This window comes from Protopterus annectens, chromosome 8.part0 (assembly GCF_019279795.1).
Source record: "Protopterus annectens isolate FY-2018-M chromosome 8.part0, PAN1.0, whole genome shotgun sequence".
Classification (NCBI taxonomy): Eukaryota; Metazoa; Chordata; order Ceratodontiformes; family Protopteridae; genus Protopterus; species Protopterus annectens.
The window spans coordinates 845086056-845111393 of NC_056741.1; the positions used below are offsets into that span (position 1 = coordinate 845086056).

General features: G+C 42.8%; 1 protein-coding gene across 8 annotated transcripts in view; it reads left to right on the plus strand.

The window, feature by feature from the left end:
- The window catches only part of FLNA (filamin A), a 1106834-nt gene that overhangs the window by 778495 nt on the left and 303001 nt on the right, over window positions 1-25338 (plus strand). For 5 of the 8 annotated variants that reach the window (XM_044080332.1, XM_044080334.1, XM_044080335.1 and 2 more), the window contains 2 exons: window positions 7402-7494; window positions 9103-9202. In XM_044080332.1, coding sequence (XP_043936267.1) covers window positions 7402-7494; window positions 9103-9202 — 193 coding nt within the window. The remainder of the gene's footprint in view (window positions 1-7401; window positions 7495-9102; window positions 9203-25338) is intronic. The other 3 variants (XM_044080337.1, XM_044080338.1, XM_044080339.1) reach the window with 1 other exon arrangement.

Consider the following 25338-nt stretch of genomic DNA (forward strand, 5'->3'; position numbering starts at 1 on the left):
AAATTGTTCCATAGCTCAAGACAATTGTCAAGTCCACTATATGACTGCATGTCCCATACACGTACTGTTTTTGCTTGGACAGTTAGCATGTTGATGCTTTCTTGACCAGTTAAGTTCTATATTTGCATGGTCTTATTTTCTAGTGTAAAATTGGAGGAAGGAAGCTTTTTATGGGATTCCTTGGTTTCCTTTAATGCCCAACTGGTTTTGATTTTTATTAAACTTGGTGTATTGGTTGGGGCTTGGTTCCAGGTTGCCAGTCACTTTCACGTCTCCTTGGGACTGGGATTACTTCATGTCTTGTATAGGTTCTCATTCCAGTTATGTTCTGTGGAGATTTAAAGGCTGGGGGGAGAGGCCCTTCCTGGTTTCTCCTGTAGATGGGGTGATGCATCCTAGAGGGTCCCTCCGTGTCTAACGAGTCTGCCTAGGCAAGTCTTGGTGATTGACTTTTTTCCCCTAACTTTTTGTAGGGCCACTTGAATTTTCTGAGAGTATGATCCTTTTCTGGACCACAGTGCAATAGTTTGAGCTAGTCATGGATATAGGATTTCACCCTTAGATAGTTGCCAGTGCCTGGACTAGTGCAGGTCTCCCCTTCCATTGGTCCTTTCATTTTTGACTGCATAAATATCACTGCATGCATGGGGAAGTCCTGGTGCAATTCTAGTTAAGGGTGAGGTGTCCCAGTGCATATGTTGAGAAATCTCTATTTCTAATGGAATAGGCCTAGGAGTTTGAGGTGCTGTGACTTTTCATATAACTTCACCGTTTAAGTAGTGTTGATCCCAAGTCCTTTTATTCCTGGTGTTTCTTGGTGGTCTTAGTCACTTTTTCTCATTGAAATCTGGATGCCCCTACACTGCTGCTTCAGCCTTTGGGAGGGGTAAGTATCTTGTATTGATGGCATATTGTAACTGTTTATCAACATGCTTCTGTTGATACTACAGCCACACACACTGCTAGATTAAGTGATGACTTGGGGGGGGGTAGGGGGGGGGGGTCAAGTCTCGTAAGTGTTGAATGAGCAAAGCCTGGAAAAGGAAGCATTTGGTAGTGCAGTTAAGATCCGAGGCAGGCTTCAGGTTCTGCTCATTCCTTAGGGCACTCCTGTTGCAGCATCAGTCTTTAGAAATAAAGGGTGTCCTTTCCTAATTGCCTACTGCTGTGCTGGTGTAGCCCCCCTTATTTTCTGTTTCGTTTTTTTTGGTCCAGCTAAGACTGCTGGAATGGGATATGGCTGAAATCTTCCCCAGTCCTAAGCTTGTAACTGTTCAGGTGTTTAAAATGAGGAACTCTAGATATTGGCTTTTCTGAACCACATTTACTTTTGAGGTAATCATTTTTCACATGGTTAGGTAGTAGATGCTAGTTGTAACTTGGGCGTCTGGCTTCTGGTTGTCCACCTTTAACATGAGTGTTGCAAGAGTGCAGTCAATGCTGGTATGTATAGGCACACTCCTGTGTACTTTGCAGTGTTGCTGGTGGATACACTAGTTGTAATACAGCCGTTCTGTCAGTCGCCAGCTACTGGCATACATGATCCTATGGTGCAGAGTGGATTCTGACTAGGCTCTGATCTTCCAGAAACTAAGGAATAGTTTTTCCTTTGGTAAAATCTGTATCCCTCACATAAAATGTATTTCTTAAGAGAATACAGAAGTACAGAATTTGGACTGACATTGGGGGGGGGGGGGGGGGCTCTTCTTAATGGGACTTGACATTTTGCTCAAAGCAATTGTTTACCATGGTTAGAATTGAACTGCCTTTGCACTGTGATTTTCTTAACTGTTTGCTTAGACTTGTGAAAGGTCAGTCTTGGCCTTGGTCAGGGAGTGCTGTGGTGTGCAGTGCTGGTGAGAAGTCCACCAAGTGCCTCTTGGATGCTGTCTCTTTGGGCACATAATACTTCAGCATTTGTAAAGTCATCAGCCTGTAATCGCATAGTTCCTGAGCATTTTGAACACCTTATAAAGGACTCCTCTACAGTGTGATCAAGTGACCTTGATTGCTCATGTTTCCTTAACTGTTTCACTGTTGTAGTCATTACACTTGGGTTATCCTGCTGGCAGGCTACCTGCAGTCAGCCTGAATTCCAAAGTCCTGGTCTGGCATCGGTTGCTGTCGCCTCTTCCCTGACTTCAGTGCGCCAGGGGTATAAAAGATGCAGCCGACTCAATTTTCTTCAGTCTTTCTTGCCGCGCGGTGCCCGAAGCAAAAGCAGTTAGCAAGTGCTGGTCAGCTGACTCCTGAGATTTTCGTAATTGAATTTCAGATCTAAAGTCTTCAATAAAGCTAAGTACCCCATTGGAACCTTTTTTTTCTTGCTCCAGACCAATGTCAGAAAAAGTTAATAATTGCATTTCTTGTGGGAAGCAAATACCTCAAGGATTTTCATTCTTACTGTATTCGTTGCCTAGGTCCAGATAACTACGTTGCTAGTCTGTTTTATGCTAGATTCAACCAACGTACTAAGCGTCGGTATGATTTTGCTTTTACTTTGGCCGAAGGTTTAACTATACAATGCAGTCGGATCAACCGACCAGAATTCATAAAAAGCGCAAGGATAAAGAAAAGGGAAAGCATCTGAGGTCCAAAACCGACCAGGCATCTTCTAGGCCAGTCGCCAGTGCTCAGTGAGGCGCTTTCGCAGCCCCTGACTCCCGCTACCTCAGAGCCACAGGCCGCCTCCAACTCCCACGTGGAGACAACTAGGCCTCTGGATACTCAAGGTATTGGCCCTTTGGATATCAATCCCTCAGATGGGTCCGGAGCCGCTGAGCAGGCATCTGCTTCTGAGGGTGTTTTCAGATCTACACAACTTTTATATAAAGCCTACTTCAGCATCCAAGACGAAGTCTAAAGCCGTTTTAAAGACAAGGAAACAAGTACAGCATTCTCCAGGACAGACTTCTATGCCTAAGAAACAGATGCTCAAAATGGCCGAAGACCTAATTGCTTTGATCAGGGGTTCCCATCCCCCTCCCGAAAAGAAGATACTGAATAAGATTCCTCTGATCAGGTTTCCATTTCCTCTGATTCCTCTTCAGAACAGGGATATTCTATTCCTCCCTATAAGCATTCTGATGCTGAAGATTCTATTCCTTCAGCTTCTCCTGAGGATTACTCATTTGGGAAAACCCTGCATACCATGAGGGAGCATTTCTACCGGGAGAGCCAGGATTATTCAGATTCTAAGAAAAGGCTTTGAGACTTTGTTACTGCCTCAGCACAGACCTCTTGCAATTCCTCCTGTTCTAGACATAGATGTATTTTCAGAGTCTGGCCTATCTCCAGACTCTCTGCCTCCTGCACCTGTTAAGCCGGACACATACTACAGGGTTCCAGATTCCCATAAATTTCTATATAAAAACCCTGCTGCTGCCCCAGAAATTATCTGAGTCCCAAAGGGGTCAAGGCTGCTTCTGCTAAAAACCCTGTCCCCTCAGATTCTAGGGCTCTGGACAAATGGGAGAAAAAAGTCTATACTTCTGCTACCTTGGCTGTAAGGGCTTTAAATTGTCAGTTCCATATGCTCAAATATCAGCAATACTTAATGTCTTTGTTAAAACAAAAAATGTTGACATTCTGAATGTTCTGAGAACAAAGAATTGCAGGATTTATTGCATGCAGCTGAGCAGGTGGGAAAACATACTTTGCAATGAGGTTATGATTCATTGGAGGCCTCGTGCAGGGCCACAGTTACAGGTTCTGTTATTAGGCATGCTTGGTTAAAGGAACAGAATCTGCCTGATCATGTTAAAGCAAAATTATCGGATGCTCCATTACAAAATGATACTTTGGTGTTAAGGCAGAAGAGGTGTTGAAGAAAATGGAGGATAAAGCTAAATCTGTGCAGACAGTAAAGGATTTCTTACAGGTACAGCCATCCAGATGTAGCAGGAACTGGCCTTCTAAGAACTGGTCCTTTCCAGTGGCAGACAGACCACAAAGAGGCAGATTCAGATGCCATAGAGGCAGGCAACAGCCCCAGGGCTCATAGGCCCAGACAATGGGGGTGCTTCTACTTCCAAAAGCGGAGAAGACAAGTCACAGCCTTATAGGAAACTGTCCCAATGACTTCCCTCTGCCAATGCCAAGCACTTATCTTTTGGCAGCTCCCTTAGGGGGAAAGCTAGCACTTTTTTCACAAAATTGGCACAGGATCACCCAGGACAAATGTCTTGAATATAGTCTGTCAGGGCTACAGGTTCCACTTTCACACCCTATCCTTCTCATCAACTAAGATCCATGCCTCTGCCATTTCAGCTCATTACAATATGGATCCACCTATTTTCTCTCATCCACTGCTAAGGCAGTTTCTCAGGGGGGCCAAAAACATAAGACCTCCAAGGAGATCTCCAATACCTGCATGGGACCGCAGTTTTGTCTTGGAAAAACTCACTGCCTCCTTTTGAGCCAGCCAATACAGCTGAGATAAAATACTTATGGAAAACAGCTCTTTTCCTAGAAATAACTTCAGCAAGAAGAGTCTCAGAATTACGGACACTAATGCCTGTGGAACATTTTATTTTCCACCCGGACAGGGTTTCTCTAAGGACAAACCCAACATTTATGCCTAAGGTAGTGTCCAGTGTGGCCCTTAACCAAACCATACATTTGCCTACCTTTTATCCAAATGCGCAGAGTAAGGGGGAGAGACTTCTGCATTTTTTTGGACATACACAGACAGCTACGCTTTTACTTGGACAAGACTAAAGCTTTCAGAAAGACTGGGCAACTCTTAGTGGCATATGCTGCAGGATCGCAAGGGAAAGCTATTTCAAAACAGACCAATTTCAAAATGGATAGGCCACTGCATTCGTTTCTGCTTTTCACAACATGGCAAATTAGTGCCCAAGGGCATTAGGCCACATTCTACCAGAGCAGCAGCCACTTCAGCAGCCTTCCTCAGAGGAGTACCAACCAAGGACATTTTGGAGGCTGCTACCTGGACTTCAGTGCACACTTTCACAAACCACTACCACGTACCTCTTTACTCTAAATCCAGAGCAGGCTTGGCCACTGCAGTTCTGCAGGACCTCATAGCCACTCCTAACTCTGTTTAGGACCAGCCACCCAACCTCAGCTTTGGGATTCAACCCAAGTGTAATGACTGCAACAGTGAAATGCTATGAACATAGTACATTTGTGTACCTACCATAAATGTAGATGTTAGTGTATTCCCACCATCCCCCTTTCATTTCTAGGACTTATCTGTACTTCTCTATTCTGTACAACCTATGTGGTGTATTTGCTTGTAGATGAAGTTTGTGCATGCTTTTTTATGATCAGAATTTTTTTAGCCTACCCTTTTGGGGGCACCTGACATCTGGGGCAAGACAAACTGAAGAAAATGGCATCTGCTGCATCTTTTATTCCCCTTGGTACTCTGACATCAGGGAAGAGCCGACAGCAACTGATGCCGGACTAGGACTTTGGAATTCAGTCTGACTGCGGGTAGCCTGCCAGCAGGATAACCCAAGTGTAATGACTGCAACAGTGAATACACTCTACATTTATGGTAGGTACACAACTGTACTTTCTTGCTCTAAGCATGATTAGATTCTCTCTGCATTCTTTCAGACATGCTTTGTGTATGTTTTGTATTTGTATTTTGTAACTGGATTTGATTAGGAAATGGAAAAGCTGTAGCAGTTTTGCCTTTTAATCTTTGACTTGTGTAGTGAGTAGAGAGTGGAGGTCTTCCAGTAAAACAATCTAAACAAAACTCTTTCATGAGGTCTGTCTGTTCAGCCCTCTCAATGTGACCCTTAAGTTATGCATAGGTAAAATAGTAAAATTAGAGTAACGCTGAAAATCCCAGTTTTGTTTACTTGTGTACTTGTAGACTCTGTTTGTGCCTTAAATAGTTTGTTCTTTACCTGCATTGCTTTATCTGACTGACCTAGGAGAGCCTAAAGTAGCAACACAAATCCCATACTATGTTATGTACATAAACTTACAATCTTGCTATTGAAGCACAGTTTTCTACCTTAGTCTTCCTACAGCTGAATTTTTTTAAATTTAGTACAAGTATTTCATGGTAACTGAATTGCTGCAGCTTGCATTGCAGAGACCTGGACTGTGCAGACTGATCTGGACTTGTATCAATCTTCAAGTTTGGGGGTGTGCCCCTGAAGTAAACTAACGGAGAAGAGCAATATTCAGTCTTCTATATTTTTCCATCTTTTCAGTGTTTCTGGACTGTCCCAACAAATTCAGAAAGGAGCCATGTTTTACACAGTCCTGAGCATCTTTTTTTCCATCTGTACAAACATACCTAGCCAGAAGACCTCCCAGGTGGTCTTTCATCCCAGTTCAGAATTCCCAAATTGTCAGCAGGAACAGCATGGCTGTGTTGCTCACAGCAGTCGAAATATTTACATTTTAAAAATGTTTAGTTTCAGCAACACACTTGTCACTCCTGGGCACCTGGAACTGTTTCCTGTTCAAGCAAATTTTGGTGTTCTGAAAGTAATGACTCTAAATCTGTTTACCATTTAGAAGTATGGTATAGGATTTGAGGTTTTTGTTCCAACTTTAAATATTGTGCTTTGTGCAACAGCTTGAATGCACCTGAAACGTATACAAGGCTTTATATTAAAGTAAATAAATGGGTACTACCAAAACAGTTAAAGCCCTATGATCCCTTTCCCTAGCAGTCTCCCATAAATGCATTCATTGTTTTTACAGTCCTGTACTATGGTTACTAGGTCTTTCTGTAAGTATATATAATGAAGATTTTGGATTTCACTAGACTGTTTTCAGTTTACATCTGTACTAGCTTAGTTCAGAATATTTCAATATGGGCGCTTATGTAACTGTCAATTTGTACATATGTTTATGGATACACCTTCTATATATGGGTGTGCGTATATGCATATCAACGTTTTATCACTGTTTTGTGCTTTTTTTTCCCGCTCTTAATACCTAATGTGTTTCTCTACTTTTAGAACGCGCTTTAATAGTAAACTGTCAGGGAGGAGATTTTGGTGTGTGTGGTGGTGAGGGACTGGCGCTGATGTGGTGAATGTATAATTCTCATGTGGGCTTAAAGCTCCCAACTCCTAATTTGAAAATTTTACTTGTTCAGGCTGTGTGGAGTTTGCTTTTGATAACCAGCTTTGACTTTTTTAAGCATTGGCAGAAAGGTATACTGAAGTGTATTGTAAAAATGCAGTCATTCTGGAGTTTTAAAATTATGAAAATATAATTGTGTAGTAATATGAAATGTTTTAAAAAGGTTAAGTAGATTAAGTGGCTTAAACTGACAGCCTAGCTGCTGTGCAAGCAAAACGTGGCTTGTAACTTTGGCAGTTCCTTTATGGCAACAGTTTGTTCCATTTGATCCTGTTTGGCATCTGTCATGTAATCCTTTAACTTTTTGCCCCGTAACAGGCTTTGGATGGAGATCAAATCGTTTCCCACCAGGTTGGCCAGCAGCAGGTAGCCCCCCACTATGCCTACCCACCTGGCGTGCAACAACCTTGGGTACCCTTATTTTATAAAACCATTAAATGTCTTGTCTAACTATTCCCCTTCAAGAGAAACCTCACTATTGCATTCTTGAGTCCTGGAATTTCATTTGGAGGCAGTTGGCAGTGCTGCTTTGGAGTCTAGCTCCTCTTTGAGTTGGATTTTTTACTGGGTCTAGGGGTGTTGTCTGTATCGTAGATGGTACACATGTGATGTAACTGGAGGCAGAAACAGCCTCTATGGGCTGAACTTAGTTGTGAACTTAAGTACAGGGGAGGGGGAGGCAGTGGGCTTGCCGCAGTGTTGAAGTGTACATTGAGTTTATGCTTGCAATCCTGTTAGCATTGCAGCAGGGGTTTTGGGCTGGTAGTGTATCCAAATTTAGTTTTCAAATTTGGGTGGCAGTCATGTGATCTTTGCACTATGCTGTACAGGCTATTCAGAAAAGCATGTTGAACTTTCCACAGCAGGATAGAGCACTGACTGGAGTGAAGGATCAGTTTTATGCCTTTGATTTCAGTCTTATGGGGGCTGAGGTAATAAGTGTTAAGTACAGTGGTGTTGCATTCCTACTTGCCAGCTGATACAAGAGGAACGTGAACAGTGGGAGGATTTTCTGTGGGCATGGTTCGGTAGTGTAAGCTAGTAGTATACCATAGCTTTAGAACACCATTCGGGTAGCTTGTCATGTATTGCTATCGCTGGGTTTCCGCTAGCACTTTCATTCTCTAGGGCCAAGTGTTACATGTAGCTGTCTGGCATTGTATGTAGAAACGGAACAAAAAATCCCATTCCTGTTGAAGCATCCTACCACCCACACAGTCTGGTACATGTACTATGATCCTTCAGGTTTAGAGGTATTAGTGCGAATGTAGCATCACTGGTTAAGGGTAACTTGTACCTGGCTGTTTATGCATACATGCATAAATCATGCATGTAATGTTGGTCTTAATACTAGCTTACAGATGCCTCCAAAATTCCAGAATTTTACTCAGAATGGAATAGAAATGTCTTTCACTTTCATCTTACTCGTAATCATCTCCCTCTTGTGCATCTGTACTGCTGCTTGGGAGTATCATGGTGTGCTGCTGGGTGGTGGGGCTTCTTGTGCCCTTCATTGTTGTCAGTGTCTCATACTTCAGTTATGTTGGCTGCTTTTCCTTAAAGATCATACAAAGGGCCAATGGAAGTCTTCATTCTTTTAAATTAGATTTATAATTTAAGCTTTTGGAATCGTGTGTAGCTTATTTGAATAAGCACCCAAACCTTTCTTTTGCTTCTTTTAAAGGGGGGCAATACACAATGCCCCTCCCAATTTGTAAGAATTGTAAATTGCCTTGACTTGATTATTTTTCTACACAAAATACTAAATCCCACACTGAGTGGTGCAGTCATGCATGGAGATTCTAAAGAAACTGCACCCATTACAGGCATCACTTGAAACTTCCATTGGCCTTGTATTATGATTGTAAAAAAAAAAAAATCATGTTTGTTCTCAAAAGTAGCCTTCAAAAAAAGGGTCTAATTTGTCAGTCTTGTGCATTTTATGTGGTACAGGGTTTTGGTCAGCCAAACATGTGGGACTTGGGTTTGTGTAGTACTGAACATCTTTTTGTTTTTTAGGCTACTGACCGCCCTCTTGGTGTGAATGGCCTTGACGTTGCGGGATTGAGACCTTTCAAGTTGGTGTTTCCACTCAATTTCAAAAAAGGAGAAATTACAGGTAGGAAATCTAAAATCTCCATTGGTGATGCAACATTGTGAACTTGGAAAAGAGCCAGAGTGCATGGTCATCCCTGCTTTTGTATTACGAAAGATTACATTTCTGCCAGATCTGTCTCCCATTCCAGAATGAGTAGTAAACCTACATGGACTGTCCTGCAACTTTGACAGTGTTCCTGATTAGCAGCATACCTCTCAACTATCCAGATTTTTGCCTCTTATTTTTGGTCTGTTCCTCATAAAATTTGTGGTTTTCTGGAAGATCATGGAGGATTGAGGTCATAAAATATTATGACTGACATTTTGAGTACATAGGTGTGTACTAGGCTAATTACCCTGGAGCCTTTACAAGCCTAGCCCATAGGATTATCCTGGCATCTTGCCACCTGACATTGGTTCCCAGTGCCTCTGTCGAGTAGAGCCACTGGAGTGATCACTGGGGTGAATTTTCTATTTCCCATCCACTTTTCAAGATTGCTTGAAGGCCAGTGGGGTGCTCTTTTTGACATGTATGGGAAGTCTATTCCATAGCATGGGCAGTCTTTGGGTTATGAACCTGTCCCTCCAGCATGTTCTGTTTGTGGTAATGAGGTCGAGGTCTGTGGAGCGTGTGGTGTGGTGGGATTGCAATTTCTTTAGATATAGCAATTCTAACAGCTGGGTCAGACATGGCTTTGTAAGTCGAGCAGAGATCGCCTCTAAGTAGGTGATATGAGACTGAGAATAGTTTGAGTCTGTCCATATAGGACAACTCTAAGGCTTAGGATTCTCTTTGTGAGGTACTTTTGCAGCCTCTCCAGTTGCAGGTGTCTAGTGAGGTACATGTTAAGTGGGGCATTGTATTCTATTCTTCCCTCATTAGGCCATTCATAGAGGGAGACCATGACCTTTCTTCCTGGATGCAAAACCCTTAGTGAGACTTTCTAACCACAGTGGCAATGTGGTCAAGAGGTTGTCGACCTGTGTTCCCAGATCTAATGCCTTCTGTGTTCAGTGGACTTTCATCGATGTGGTAATTCATGGGAACAGGGTTTTTCCCAAAGTGGACGAGTACACATTTTTTGGTTTCACCCAGGACATTTGTTAAAACCACCTATTTGCTATTCTTTGCTGTGCATTTTACTGCAAGTATTAGTAATTTTGTGCTTTTAGTATGACAGTAGTGTATTTGGACTTCTTTCCAAAAGTGGTAACATGCCTGAAGGAGCAAGTGTACTTGTGGCTACAGGTTCCACTTATACTCAAACTTGAGTGTTTTTTAGGGGAAGAAATTCCCAATGCTTGACAGTATTGTGCTTTTAAGACGTTTGATCCAGTCACCTGAAACCCATGGGCCTTTTGTAAAGCATCAAAAGATTCTGCCGTTGAGCAAAGCTATGTATGCCCTTGTCCATCTTGTTCAGGACAAATTCCTACCATCTCTAAATTCTCAGAAAAGCAATGGAAAGTATTTGCCAAAGATTGCTGGGGCAGGTTGTTTCACCCATGACAGGAAAATGAAGCTGACTGAACCACCTGACATTTGAGCCATTTGTCGTTGACTCGCTGGTCCCAGACATGTGATTACAGATGTTTAAACCGCTGCATGTTATAATGGTACTGCTTCTTGCTGAGCTTGCTCACATCTGGTACCATGGTTCTCCATAAAATGAAAAAGGTTCCTTAACTGGTAGAAAGTGATGCCTAAACCAGTAGGAAGTGATACGTAAAGAAGCTTTGGGACCTTGTGTACTCCAACCAGTGTTGCTCTCACCCCCCCCAGATGCAGTATTGAGAATTCAGGCTCTCCCCTGAGGACATTTCCTTTGGAGGACTGCAGTAATCTGAGTCTTTGTAAATTGTGAGCTGAAGAGCTATCTACTTTCTGGAAAAAGGTACCTTGAGCAGCTAAGGATAGAGAAGTCAAAAGTGTGTGCATTTCCTCAACAGGTTTTAATTTATCAGCTGAGATGGTGGTGTAGGACTGAAATTAAAATACCTATCCAAAATCCTAGTGTCCCTACAGCTAGGGTAGCCCAGTCATTTGATCTCTTCATTCCCCTGGGGTGTGGGCTCTGCTTCATGGTTCATTCTCTATTATCCCTGGTGGTAAGGGGTTACCTGTAAGTAGTGCAGTCATCCTGAGTGGGGATTGGTATTTTACACCAACTCCTTCTGTGCGCTGGGTGAGCAGTGAGGAGTGTAACAATCCTAGTTGCCTACCTCTATACCCATATTGACTGCCTGTAACTGCTGTTTTCCTGCCCACCTAACCTGGTGTCATCCAGGTTGCATTGTGTAACAGATGACAAACATTGTCCATCAAGGTATGCAAGCCAGTCCTGCCATACACTGCTTCAGAAGCTTATGTCGGAACTTGGGTTTCCTGATAAGTGTTTTTGTTGATCAATGAATGATATACTAGTAACCTCTACTGCTGCAATTCGGAAAATGTATGCTACTTCATACTAAGTGTGCAGTCGGAAGTTGTTTCCCGAACAGGTTATTTTATAGTGGATTAATGAATAGGTACATGTAGCTTCTATGGATGCAATTTTGTAAATATACACTACGCTATATTAAACTGTGCTAGTTGCTTGGTAAGTGGTACTTTGTTATCACTACTTTTTGTTTCATTAAACGCACAACTGTTTTAGCGTTTTAGCACATGGTTTGCAATAGCTGTTTGGGGCTCTACTGTGTCATTTAATCGGCATGTTTACAAATGTCGCTAATGCCCTCAATTGATAGTTGTTTTTGAGTATGGTGTACTCGCTTGCTTGAGGATTCCACATTAACTGTTGTCATACAATTTTTTTCTTCTCTCTCCATTGCTTCTTCTAGCTTAGGCTCCTGCCTATCCTATTCTAACCCACCAACAGTGCCCTCCCAGAGGCTCTTGCCAAGAACCCATAAAAAGGACTCTTGCAAAACCAACTAAGAGGTCCTACTGCTCCCTGAGCACAACTCCTAACAAGACTTTAAAGTATGTGTACTGCTTAATACCTTGTAGTAATAATACACATTGTACACCAGGTCGCAGTACACTTCCAGCAGCCACAACCCCTCTCTCCCACACTGGTTAACTATACCCCTTTCTACCTTTTTATATTCCTCCCTCTATCTTGGTCCATGCTATTTGCCCTCTTTCCTTCTACCTGATATCTCTCTTTCTGGGTCCTTACCACCTGAGTGGTGCTCCTCTCCCAGGTCCATCCATCTCTCCTCACTCCTCCTTAAACACCCCTCTCTACCCCTTATAACACCTCTTACCGTCTCCTACTTGCCTTCATCCATATATCCACCCTCCACTCCTTTCCCCCTCAGTTTCTTTCCTCTCACAATTCACTGCAAGCTTACCTTTGACTACCACTTCTACTGAGAGTCTTCCCCACACTCTTTTCCTTTGGCTCTACCCACTCCGTTCGCCCTACGGGCTCACTCCGCTCCCCCACCCACCCCAGTACGTCTACATTTATTCCTCCACAAACCACACCCACTGACACACTACTCCAATCAGTATCCCACTTCCAAAAACACACCCTCTTTTTTCCCGCCAAAACCAACTTCTATTCAACTCCCCATCATTATCTTGTATAACCAACTGCATTCTATTCCCACTCCCAAACCACACCCCCTCCAATCTATTGCATATCTCCATACACTAACTACTACCTAGATAACATCCAGTTCCTATATACATGCTATCACCTATATACCATACTTCTCTATTTTAATACTACTATTCTATTAACTCTTTCCCATTATGCTCTCTAAACACTCCTTCCTCTTCATTTCACTATTACTACTACTCACCTTATCTTCTTTCTACCATCTTTCTCAGCCCACAAGTTCCATCCACTTCCAACCCTTTCACATAACTAATCCTCACAACTCACCTTTCTCACACTCATACTCTTATTTCCCCCAATTTATACCCCTCAGAAAACCTCCTTCTTTTTTCGACACAAACTTATCTCCTGCCATACTTAACCCTATCCCCATAACTACTAGCAAATCCCTTCAGTTCACAAAAGAACCCAATCTCATCTCCTTACTAGTTACTCACCTAAACAATTCCATACTACATCTGATTAGCACTCTCACATCTGGAGACATCCATCCAAACCCAGGCCCCACCAATATAACCGCTATACATAAATCCCTATTATTCGCTGCCTTTAACTCCCAAAGTGTAGTAAACAAGTCCCAAACCTTCATGCTTGGCTCACACAATAAACCTGACATCCTGACTATTTCTGAAACCTGGCTAAAACCACACATTAAAGACTCTGAAATTGTTCCTCCAAACTACTCCATCAGAAGAAAGACAGACCTCATAAAAAAGGCGGAGGAGTAGCCCTCCTATTTACTTCCTCCCTAGTAGTTACTCCCTACAACAAACCTATTCCACACTTTAACAACGCCGAACTTCTCCTCACCCTACTACAAATCAGTAAGCATAAACACACATGTATAGCTTCCCTTTATATCCCCCCAGGTGATAATATCTCCACACTCGAACTTATCCTTTCCTGGCTATCCAGTAACATTAATAATGAAACCATAATACTAGGAGATGTAAATATTAACTGGGCCCTTATCCAGACTCCTACAAATCCCATTAACATAAACCTCTACAATTTCTCACAACTGATCACTTCAGTAACTCACCCTGCCAAAAACTCCTCCAATGGGAGTATATTGGATTGGATTCTAGTCTCCCATCATCACTATTTCACCAACAGTGGCACTCTTCCCGACCCACTTGGTGACCACATACCCACCTTTACCCATCTGCTTCCCACTATCCTCCAACGAACCCACAACTACATTACTATCTGTGACCAAAAAAACTTCAACCCAATCACCTTTTCAAACTCATTACAAGCAATTAACTGGAATTGTTTAAAAACACTACCCCTAGACAATGCTGTCTCGCACTTTAACTCAACATTTTTAAAATTACTAGACTCCCAAGCTCCCTTGCGGACAAAGAGAATAAAAACTAAATCAGCCCCATGGCTCTCCAAAATTACTCTTGCTACCTTGAGACAGAGACAAAGTCTTGGCACACTACCAAAAACATAAGACAGCACCACTCCTTAACGAATATAAAATGCTCCGAAATAAAGTAAAAAAAAACTCATTACTTCTGATCGTCAAAACTATTTCTCTACACTCCAAAACCATAATAAAAATAACCCTCAAAAGTTCTGGAAAGGGATCTCTACTCTCCTCCACCCTAGCAAACCAGATACTCCTTCTCCAGACCCAAATGCTCCAGTACTTGATTTAGCCACCCAATTTAATTCTTTCTTTATTGACTATTTCCAAATTGACCTCCTCATTCTCCAACACCTCCCTACTATCCAATACTCCCTTACCCACCCCCACACTCTCTACTTCTACACCCTACTCCCCACCCACTAACTCCTCTACCCCCTATTCTACACAAACTCTATCCTCATCTACACCACCCCAAAATTTCCCCCCTCCTGGCTGCACCCTCTTCTCATTAAATCCCATACCTACATCTACTATAAAGGAACTACTTCAGAAATTGAAACCATGTACCAATGCTCCTGACAATATCCCTTCTTACTTTCTCAGTATAGCAGCTGAAACTCTAGCCTACCCTATTAGCATCTTAATTAACCGCTCCCTACAAGAATGTACAGTTCCCCAAATCTGGAAACAAGCCTTTATTATACCTCTACACAAAGGTGGCAACAATAATAACATTACTAATTTCCGTCCCATAGCCATCCTGTCCCCATTTCAAAACTCCTAGAAAAATGTGTCCATCTTCAAATCCTTCCTCACCTCCTAGACAACCATCTTATAACTCCCACACAGCACGGTTTCAGACCTAACCACAGCACTATGACTGCCCTCCTCTCCTTCCTTGAAATTGTAAATAAAGCCCGTGACTCTGGACAAATTGTTTCCACCTTACTTCTTGACCTCTCCAAAGCCTTCGATACTATCTCACACAGCCTGCTCTTAACTAAACTCTCCAAACTTTACCTATCTTCCACCTCTTTGAAACTGGTTCTCTAGTTATCTATCTAACAGAAACCAAGCTGTAAAATGGAAAAAAGCCACCTCCTCTTTCCTTAGTACCCCTACAGGAGTTCCACAAGGCTCCATACTTGGTCCTCTTCTCTTCAATATTTTTATTAACTACTTCCACAAATCAATCCCATACTCTAGCATCATCCAATATGCAAATGATTCAACTATCATCTGTTCTGCCTCTTCTATCACTACACTACAAAAACTTACTCAAGATGCCTTCTCTTCCACAGAGCAATGGATGCTAAGTAATCTAGCCCTCAATGCTACCAAGACCAAACTAATGTTATTTACTCCTAGAGTCACTCCTCCCGACCTAAATACATTCTTAATTACTAGTCAAAACAACTCTCCTCTTGAAATAGTGTCAGAGACCAAACTACTTGGGGTCCAAATCGACAACAAACTCAAATTTAATTCTCACCTGCAAATAAACAAAAAAAAAACGCATCAAAAACTTGGCATGCTTTATAGACAGAATGCCTACCTCACATCTGCCACTACTTCCTTCCTTATCCCCTCCCTTCTCTATGGTGCCCCACTACTAACTAATCTTCAGTCCTTGTTAAACAGCTTACCTCCTGCTATAACAAAATTGCAAAATTCGCCACCAGCCATAACTCCTCCACTCACCACTGTTTATCCCTCCATAAACTAAAATGGCTAGAACTTCCCAACCAACTAACTTACACTCAACTAACTCTAGCCCATAAGCTTATTCTAAACCCCTCCCTCTGTCCCTCCCTTTCCTCTGCCTTTAAAATGCACCTACCTAACAGAGTTCTAAGGTCAAATCAAAATCTACTAGAAGTGTACAAACCTACTCATCCCCCAGGCAAAAGCCTTCTGTCCTTCAGCCTCGCTCACCTCGAACTCCCTACCCCCACTCGTCCGCACCACCTCTAACCACTCTACCTTCAAAAAGTCTCTTTCTTACATCTAGCATCACAGTGGGAATGCTCATGCTCCCACCCTACATAACTAACTCTACTCATAGTCCTCTAATATCTCATCCTACTTTATCTAGCTACTATGTTTGTTCTCTAATCTGTATTGATTAACATTTGTTCTATTACTAGTATTTTTCTTCTCAATGTATTAACTGTTATGACTGCTACTGTATATTTGATAAGTTTTCACTTGTATCCTGTCTACATTGTATTAATAACTCTCTGTACCTACATTTTCTCTGTCAAATGTTGAATGTACATTTTGTTTTTGGAGCTTTTCTCCCCAGGACTCCATTGAAAATGGGTTTGTTATGGCCCAATGGACTATCCTGGTAAACCAACTGCAATAAATAAATTATGTAACTGTGGTTGCTTTCTCTTCTATGCTACAGAGGTAGCTTAGGCAGATATGTTAAGTGTAGGTATGAAGCTTTAGATGCTTGTGCCAAGTCAGCTGATTCTGTAGTGCTCAGGAGGTACATGGGTGAGAATGCAGCCAGTTTGAAAAAAGTGGTGGAGAAGAGCCCCTGTAGACCAAACACAAGTCTGTATTCAGTCGTAGACAGACCCACCTGTTGGTACCCGTGCCCCTTTCATGTTTTTCATATTTCGAAATTAACATGTGATGCTGTGAACACTTGTGTAAAACAAGTACATTTTTATATAAATGTTAAAGGCCCAAGTAGAATGCCCAATAAAGTATTACATTTAGCTGAATGTAAATTGTCCCACCCCCACTCTGCCAACACAGATTGGGGAGGGATAAGTGAAAGAAATGGTCACATTTGTATGATAGCAGACTGGGACAGAATTAATCAAGATGCTGTAAACATTTCAACTTGATGCTGTTGGACATGTATCCACCCAGTGCTCCTTCCACTACACCAAAAGATAATCCCCTCTAAAAATGTCAGTTTGCTTCTGCAGTCTAGCACAAGAGCACTACAGGTCATCTACATGCAGTATCCGAAGTAAAAGATACAAACTAAAGTCTTTGCCTGACTGAAGTGAAGAGAAACATGAAGGCATTGATCCAGCACCAAAATAAGCTACAACAACCTGAGCACACCACTAAGCCTGGGTCACCTTTTTTTAGACTAGGTGAAATTGGGAAGAAGTTTAAAAAATGTGGCTAGTCATACTTAGGTCTGTGTCCAGATCCCTTTATCTAGCTGGGGATATGGGGGGTTACCAAGCCCCCAGAAACTGAGGGTTTGGGATGCCTTTCAAAAATAAGGCAGAAAATGCATCAATATACTTGCATCCAGATTATATGCCCCAGCACGTCTGCTCTCACTGCCTGTTTATGGACATTACAGGAGGACAGGTCACCTATGACTTATTGGGCTGTTTTAAGTACCACAATAGTGGAATCAAACCAGAACAGGAAGGATGTGCAGAGTCCATCCTTGGACAGCCACTTGCTGTGTATAGTACTGAAGGGTATGAAGTTTCTCCAATACCTGTAAATGTTTGGTGGCAGTCCCGTGTTTACCAGAAAACCACAAATCCAAGAAACTAAAGGCAAAATTTTAGACAGAGCTCTGAATGTGTTAACACACAGTAGCCATTCATGCTTCTGAAAATGTGCATAGTCCTACAAAGGTAGAAATGATTGTATTAACTGAGCAAAGGACAGCAAGTCGCTTTAATTCATAGCCCAAGATGCTGAATAAAGGGGCAGAGCTTCAATCTTTTCCCATAGCTTAGGGTTTATAAGCCAGTAATTTTGGTAAGTTATGTCTAGTGAAGTAATCCCTAAGGTGGTATTGTATTTGGTAATTCCCCAAATCACTGCTGAATGAGGGGACAAGACTTTCTTGCATGATAGATGGAATTGTCTACCCAAGTTCATAGTCTAGCAACATCCTCATTGAAGTGAGGTGTTTATGCCGAGAGAAGGATTGTTTACCAAATGTGGCTATTTTTAGCATTTAACTTTGAGTCTGTTTTAGTGCACCAGTATGAGCGTGTAAGTCCTTGCTGAAGTGCTTGGACATTAGAAGAGGACTTTACAATGACTGCCACTGTAATCTACATGCTTGGTTGGCCAGAGGTCTCTGTTCATGGTCTGATCAGAAAAGTAAATGCCTAATTAGGTCCTAAAACTGAGCCATTGGGGGCTGTTAGCATCTACAGTTCTAGCAAGTTTTCATTGCTGTACCTTCAGTCAGAAACCGTTGAGCTTAGACTTCTTGCATCTACATCATTGGAAACTCACTGTATAGAAGTGAAGTTGCAGTAGACTGTTGTATACTTGGATTGCTTTATAGTTGGCATTTAATTCATTACATCCGAGTGATGCCTCCAGGTGCATCTGCAGTTAACTCCTACTGACTCCTCTAGGCGTCAAATATTGCTTATTCATATTTGCATTAATTCCAAAACCATGCTATTTAAAAAATTTTAAGATTTAATTTTAAAGCTTACAAATAGCAAACTGCACTACTATTTTATCTCTGTAGAGCCGGTAAATATATCTTTCAGTTTTTTAACTTATTTTTATTATGTTAATTTATATAGATATAATTCTCACATTTTTCTAAATATCTCAACATCTAAGTAACACAGAATTCCTTGGCCTCGTGAAAGCTCTCAGCTGGATGAATAAAATGCTGCTGACATTGTGTGTAACTTGAATGTTTGCTGAGATATTGTAAGTTACTTTGTTAACTGTGACTTATAAAATTCAGTTTAAGACCTAGAACCTAAAGAATACTACTGCTATAAAAATAATTTGTGCTGCAGAGTTTGCTATTTATACTTTTGTTCATAACCGCTGTGGTTCCAGAGATATGAACATTTGTTTGAAATGTGAGGACATAATTTGATTCTGTAAAAAGGCTTGGGCTCCGCTCATTGGAAGCTAGTGCAAACTTTCTGAGCTCTGTTGGAGTGAATGAGTTAATATTTTTTTTTTTTTCTTTACTGTGAGCTGTTCTCTGCTAGTAATAGCCGCATCCCTCCGCACTGCAGAACAAAATCCAGTTTGCTTAATTGGATGGAGCTTGATGCACTTTGCAAAGTTCTTTCCACACTACATGCACACGCTCTAGCCATGTCTGCAGTCACTTGGTTCATTTTTATCCAGGATAGTCTACGCATTCAGGCTTTTTTGTCCCCGGTGATTCTCGGGACATGCCCACAGTGGATGTGCTTGTCATCCTTTTGAGTAATGTTATCTTCCCCCTGCTTAAAAGGCAGACTCCTCTGTTCATTCCAGGATAGGTGACTACAACAGTACCACTTGGGAGGGCAAGCAGGTTCCACCTCTTTCCCTTGCTAGGTGGTTCTTGTGCTTCGGTAGCTACTCAACAATCTATAACCAAACCCAATCTTTGTTCCCTTCATGAATCTCAATTTCTTGTTTCTCAATTCTTTAATTTTAATTTAAAACAATAGAAGTGCTTGTTACTTCAATATATCTCCTTGATATTTTCTTCAGGACATTGTTCAAATATTTTAAAGTATCCTGTAAAGCAAGGATTAAAGGTAGATAGTCTATTTACTCTTAGTAGAGCCCACATTTTGTAATAAATACTTAATTTACCTTCTGTAAAATTTCAGTTCTGACGTATATTGTGTAGTCCAATCTCGCCTCCATTTTTACGTATGGGTTCGGAGCCGATCCTCTGCTCACTCTGCCGATTTTTATAAGCTCGAAGACTTCTGGTTGGCTTGTGGCTAAGCAGGTATCCCATAGTGCACCAGTACAAACCCCAGATCTAGTTTGCCGCGTCGACAAGTTCGGTTGTGCTTCTCTTGGCTCTGGTTAAGTTAACTTTTTCTTGCTTACATTGTTTAAAATCTTGTTCAAAGTTTATACGTTAGTGTAGTACAATTGTGTCCAAGTCACCAGTTGCCACCAAAGGTACCAGCACTCCCACCCCCCACCCCCCCCAGGGCACCCACGTTTGTCTCTACCCCTACTCACTTCGGAGACGGCAGAGACCCTCACCCGCCACCGACTGGTGGCCCTCACTCTTCATTGGCCTCCCCAGAGTGCCCTTTTGTTGAGCCCCCAGGAAGAAGGCCTGCAAGAGGAAGCATGTTGTCTCCCAGGATGTCTGACATCTGACACTGACCTCAGAGTCAGAAGGGTCCCCCAAGTTGTCTGCCTCCTTCGTGGACTTCCTGGAGATCCTTAAGCAGAGGTGCGGCTGGCCCACTGTTAACCCTTCTGATGAGTCTGTGCACCTGAAGGCTTTCAGGTCTCAACATTCTGCCTCTTGGGTGTCTCCACCTTTTGACGAACTGATGGGTTTAATTAGTCAAAAGGTGTGGAATATGGAGCCGGCCCCTAGAAGACCAAACAAGATTCTTTCTGCCCCTCCAGATAAAGAATTTTTGTCCAAAGGTGTCCCCATAGATGCCATGGTGGTGGCGGCGGCCACTAAGGAGCTTGCTGAGATGACTTCTGTCCATCTGCCGAATAAGGAATCTCAACAGATAGACAGGTATGGGAAGCACGTTTTCAGTTCAGCTGCTTTTACTCTTCGATAGTTTAACTATCTCCCTCATGTCACAAGATTGCAGCGATAGTTTAACTATCTCCCTCATGTCACAAGATTGCAGAGGGATCTCTAAGGAGTTGGGAGGTTCTGTACAAGGTACATGTACTAAGGGCGTCCCTCAAGATTTCTGCTCAGTTGTCCACCCTAAATTCTATAGTTAACTCCTCCATGCGGCTTATTTCTTGTGTGGCTGTAGTGAGTAGAGCAGCGGGTTCAGGAGTTGCCCTAAGGTCACTCCTGGATGCGCATGTGTAATTTTGCAGAACCATTCAAGTCCACTTTCACCAATGCCCCTTTTGATCCTAAGGTGAAGGGCACAATCACTCGGTGTGACCAAGAAGGAAAGACTCTCTGCCGTGGGAGTAAGTTGTACTGTTCCCTCTAGACCATACCCTAAAGGTCAAAGGGGCGATAAAATGTGGTTCAAGAAGTCCCAGAGGGTCTTTCCAGACACAGGGTGAACCCTCTTCAAAGACTGGAGGAAATTGGAGATGTTGCCCTAGAGGCAGGGGTGGTCCGCAATACCAACAAGGTCGTGATTCCTTTCTGGGATGGCCTTAGCATTCCTGATATGGGGCCTGACTGCATTTCTCTGGGGCCGGTTGGGGGTCGCATGTTTTTTGTATCCAGAAGCCTGGCTAAGTATAACCCAAGACAAGTGGGTACAAAGAGTCGTTACCAGAGGCTGTATCATACCCTTTTCCCTTCCACCATTTGTTCCCAAGAAGATTCCAGATGTACCAACCAATCTCAGGGATCAGCCAACTGTGGAGATCAAAGCAAAGTGGGTTCTCCAGCTCCTCTGGACTATGGCATCCACCATCCTATTAGTACCATTAGCCAGGTTGCACATGAGTTCTCCAGTGGCTTCTGTTTTCCTAATGGTCCTTCCAATATCTTCCACTGAATCACCCTATTCTGCTGACTGAATCATGCAAGGAGGACCTCCTTTGGTGGATTGCACCCAACCAATTGATGGGTGCCCCCTTTGTTCCTACCCAACCCATTGCCACTGTGAACACTGATGCCACCCAGATCGGGTGGGGGAGTATTATCTGGACAAGACTGTCCAAGGCACATGGCAAGAACACGAGGCTCCCCTACATATCAATGCTCTGGAGAGAAGGGTGGTGCTCCTGGCATTGCAAGCACTTCAAGACCTTCTTCCTCTAGGGACTATTGCGATACAAACTGACTACATGTCGGTAGTTTGGTATATCAACAAACAGGGCCATAACAGATCTTACCCACTCCGTCGAGAGGCTAAGCGAGTTTGGGAATGGGCGATTTCTTCCCAGCGCTTTCTGGTAGCAAAGCACATTCCAGGGACAACCAACATGATAGCTGACTAGCTCAGCCGGGCAATCCTACTGCCTCACGAGTGGTCTCTAAAACACAAAACAGTGGAACAGATTTTCCGCAAATGGGGACAACCTTGCTGCAACCTTTTTGCAAGTCCAGTCAGTGCCACATGCAGAGGGAGACACCCAGAGACTGTCTAGCTCATGATTGGCCCCTAGGTCTTCTGTATGCTTTTTCTCCATTTCTTCTCATTTCCAAAGTTACATTTCCAAAGTTATTCAGAAAGCCAGACAGCTGGGATGCAAGTTGATCCTCATTGCTCTTTACTGGCCTTGTCAGGTTTGGTTCCATTTCCTAGAGCCTCTTCTCCTGGACGATCCTTGGATTCTGGAACCAGATCTGTTGACTTGCATGTCAGGTTCACTACATTCCTCAGTCCACACCCTCAAATTCACAGTGTGGCTGCACGATGAATCTTCCTCAGTGTCACATCCTTATGTCCTCCCATAAACCTTCAACTAGGAGACTATATGGCAGTAAATGGAAAAGATTTTCTATTTGGGCACACAAAATGAATGTAGATCCCTACACTGCTTCTATCCCTGTAATTTTGGAATTTCTGAGCTTTTTCAGCAAGGATCTACCGCTGCCACTATCGGAGTTCACTTGGCAGAGATTTCTCACTTCCATTTAGGATTTCCAGACATCAATTTAATGTCTCATAAGCTGTGCAAGACCTTTTTGAAAGGAGCCATTCTGAGGCCACCTCCAAGAACCTGTCTTGATTTAAATTGTGTTGTCCAAACTGACATCTTCCCATTTGAACCTTGTCAATCCTCATTAAAATGTTTGTCTTGGAAGACTTTTTTTTGGTGGTTCACATCAGCTAGACAGATATCGTAGTTACAAGCCTTCTCTGTTAAGCCACCTTATTTGATCTTTCATAAAGACATGGTCTTGCTGTGTACTAACCCCTCCTTTGTCCCAAAGTTTGTTCTCACGCCAACTTAAATCAATCCATAGAACTCCCAGTTTTCTTTCCTAATCACTGTAATGCAGCTGAATATCTGTTTAATCAGCTAGCTGTTCATAGACAGCTACGTTTTTGTTTGCATCGGACCAAGGAGTTTAGGAAATCGGATCAAATTTCTTTTTCTGAATCTAGATTTGGCTTTCCAGTTTCTAAAGTGACAAAATCTAATTGGATTTCCAGTTGCATAGCTTTTGTCTGCAATTTGGAGGGCAGACCTTTACCCTTCAAGATGAAGGCTCATTCTACCAGGTCTGTCTCTACCTCTGCAGCCTTAAAAGCCAGGATCCCACTTGATTGTGCAGCAGCTACGTGGGCTACCCCCCCTCACACTTATTTCCCATTACAAATTGGATTTGGCTTCCAGGGCTAGAGCATACTTTGGCTCCATGGTGCTCAGGAGTATTTTCCAGTGAGTCGCCCAAGGATAAGGCTCTAGGGACGCTGTCCCATACGTAAATATTGAAGACTAGATTGGACTACACAACATAGTTTACTGACCATAACGTTCCATGTTGGTAGTTCATCTCACCCTTCATTTTTACCAACCCGCCCTCCTGCCCCCATCCTGGAAGAATCTGGAGGGTCTCCTTTTTTGGTTATCTTTGGGTGGAGACTCTTTTAGTATTGGTTTGTCTGTTACGGTTATTTCTTCTAGTGAGCAGCAAACAAGATCTGAGGTTTGTACTAGTGCACTATGGGATACCTGCTTAGCCACGAGCCAACCAGTAGTCTTCGAGCTTATAAATTGGCAGAGTCTGAGCAGAGGATCGGCTCCGAACCCATACGTAAAAATGAAGGTTGAGATGGGCTACCAACATGGAATGTTATGGTGAGTACATAACTTCTTTTTTTGTCAGATTGGCTGTACAAATAAGTAGAAAATGTAACCCTAGCTGTACTAATTTTAATTTTTAGTATTGAAATCCTATTGAGTTGAGTAATTTAGGTAAACAACTCTGTAAACCTGCATTTAATGTCTCTCTTCCTCTGTCCACAACTTCTCCCTTTGCTGCCGTTCGAAGGATTGCTATTTTTTCTTCCATGCAATAAGCTTTTTGATCTACTGTCAAAGTAAGAATTGAATCCAGGAGAATAAAGTGGAAGTTCTGCATTTCTCCTGTTGAGATCAAGTTAGATGAGCATATTAACATGCTCAAGCAGATGTTCTTCGTTTTTCACTGTTGCAGTCATTACACTTGGGTTATCCTGCTGGCAGGCTACCCTCAGTCAGCCTGAATTTAAGTCTAGGTCCGGCGTCAGTTGCTGTTGCCTTTTCTTGACGTCAGTGCGCCAGGGGTATAAAAGATGCAGCAGACGCCATTTTCTTCAGTCTTTCTTGCCACGTGGTGCCTGAAACAGAAGCAGTTCGCAAGTGCTGGTCGGCTGACTCATGAGATTTTCGTGTTCGAATTTCAGATCCGAAGTAGTCTTTTAAAGCAGAGTACCCCGTTGGGGAACACTTTCTTGCTCCAGACCGATGTCATAAGTTAGAAATTGTATTTCTTGTGGTAAGCAAATACCTCAAGGATTTTCATTCTTACTGTATTCCTTGCCTAGGCCCTGACCACGACGTTGCCTGTCGGTTTTGCGCTAGATTTAACCAGCGCACTATAAAGCGCCGGTACGATTTTGCTTTTCACTATTTTGGTCGATTTAATTACACGATGCCGTCTGACCAACAGACTACCGCAATTCACAAACGCAAAGAAAAGGACAGGCATCAGAGGTCTAAAACAGACTACAAGGCTTCTACGCCAATCGCCGGTTTGCTGGCTCTGTGAGGCGCTCTTGCAGCCCCTGACGCCCGCTACTTTGGACCCACAGGCCGCTACAGACTCCCACGTGGAGTTGCCTAGGCTGCTGGAAGCTCAAGGTATTGGACCTTCGGAAACTATTCTCTCAGATGGGTCCGGAGCCACTGAGCAGGCATCGGCTTCTGAGGGTGTTTTCAGACCTACTCAATTGTACATTAAAGCGACTCCAGCTACAAGGGCAAAGACTAAAGCATCTTTAAAGACAAAGAAACAAGTAAAACAGCCTCATGGTCAGGCCTCCATCCCCAAAAAACAGATGCTCAAAATGGCTGAAGACTTTATTACTTTGATCGGGTTCCCATCCCCCTCCTGATAAGAGGCCTAGGCAAGAGGCAGAATATGAATATTCAGATCAGGTTTCCATGTCTTCAGATTCCTCTACTAATCAGGAGTGCTCTCTTCCTCCCTATGAGGATTCTGATGCTGAAGAATCTATCCCTTCAGCCTCTCTTCCTGAGGCTTACTCT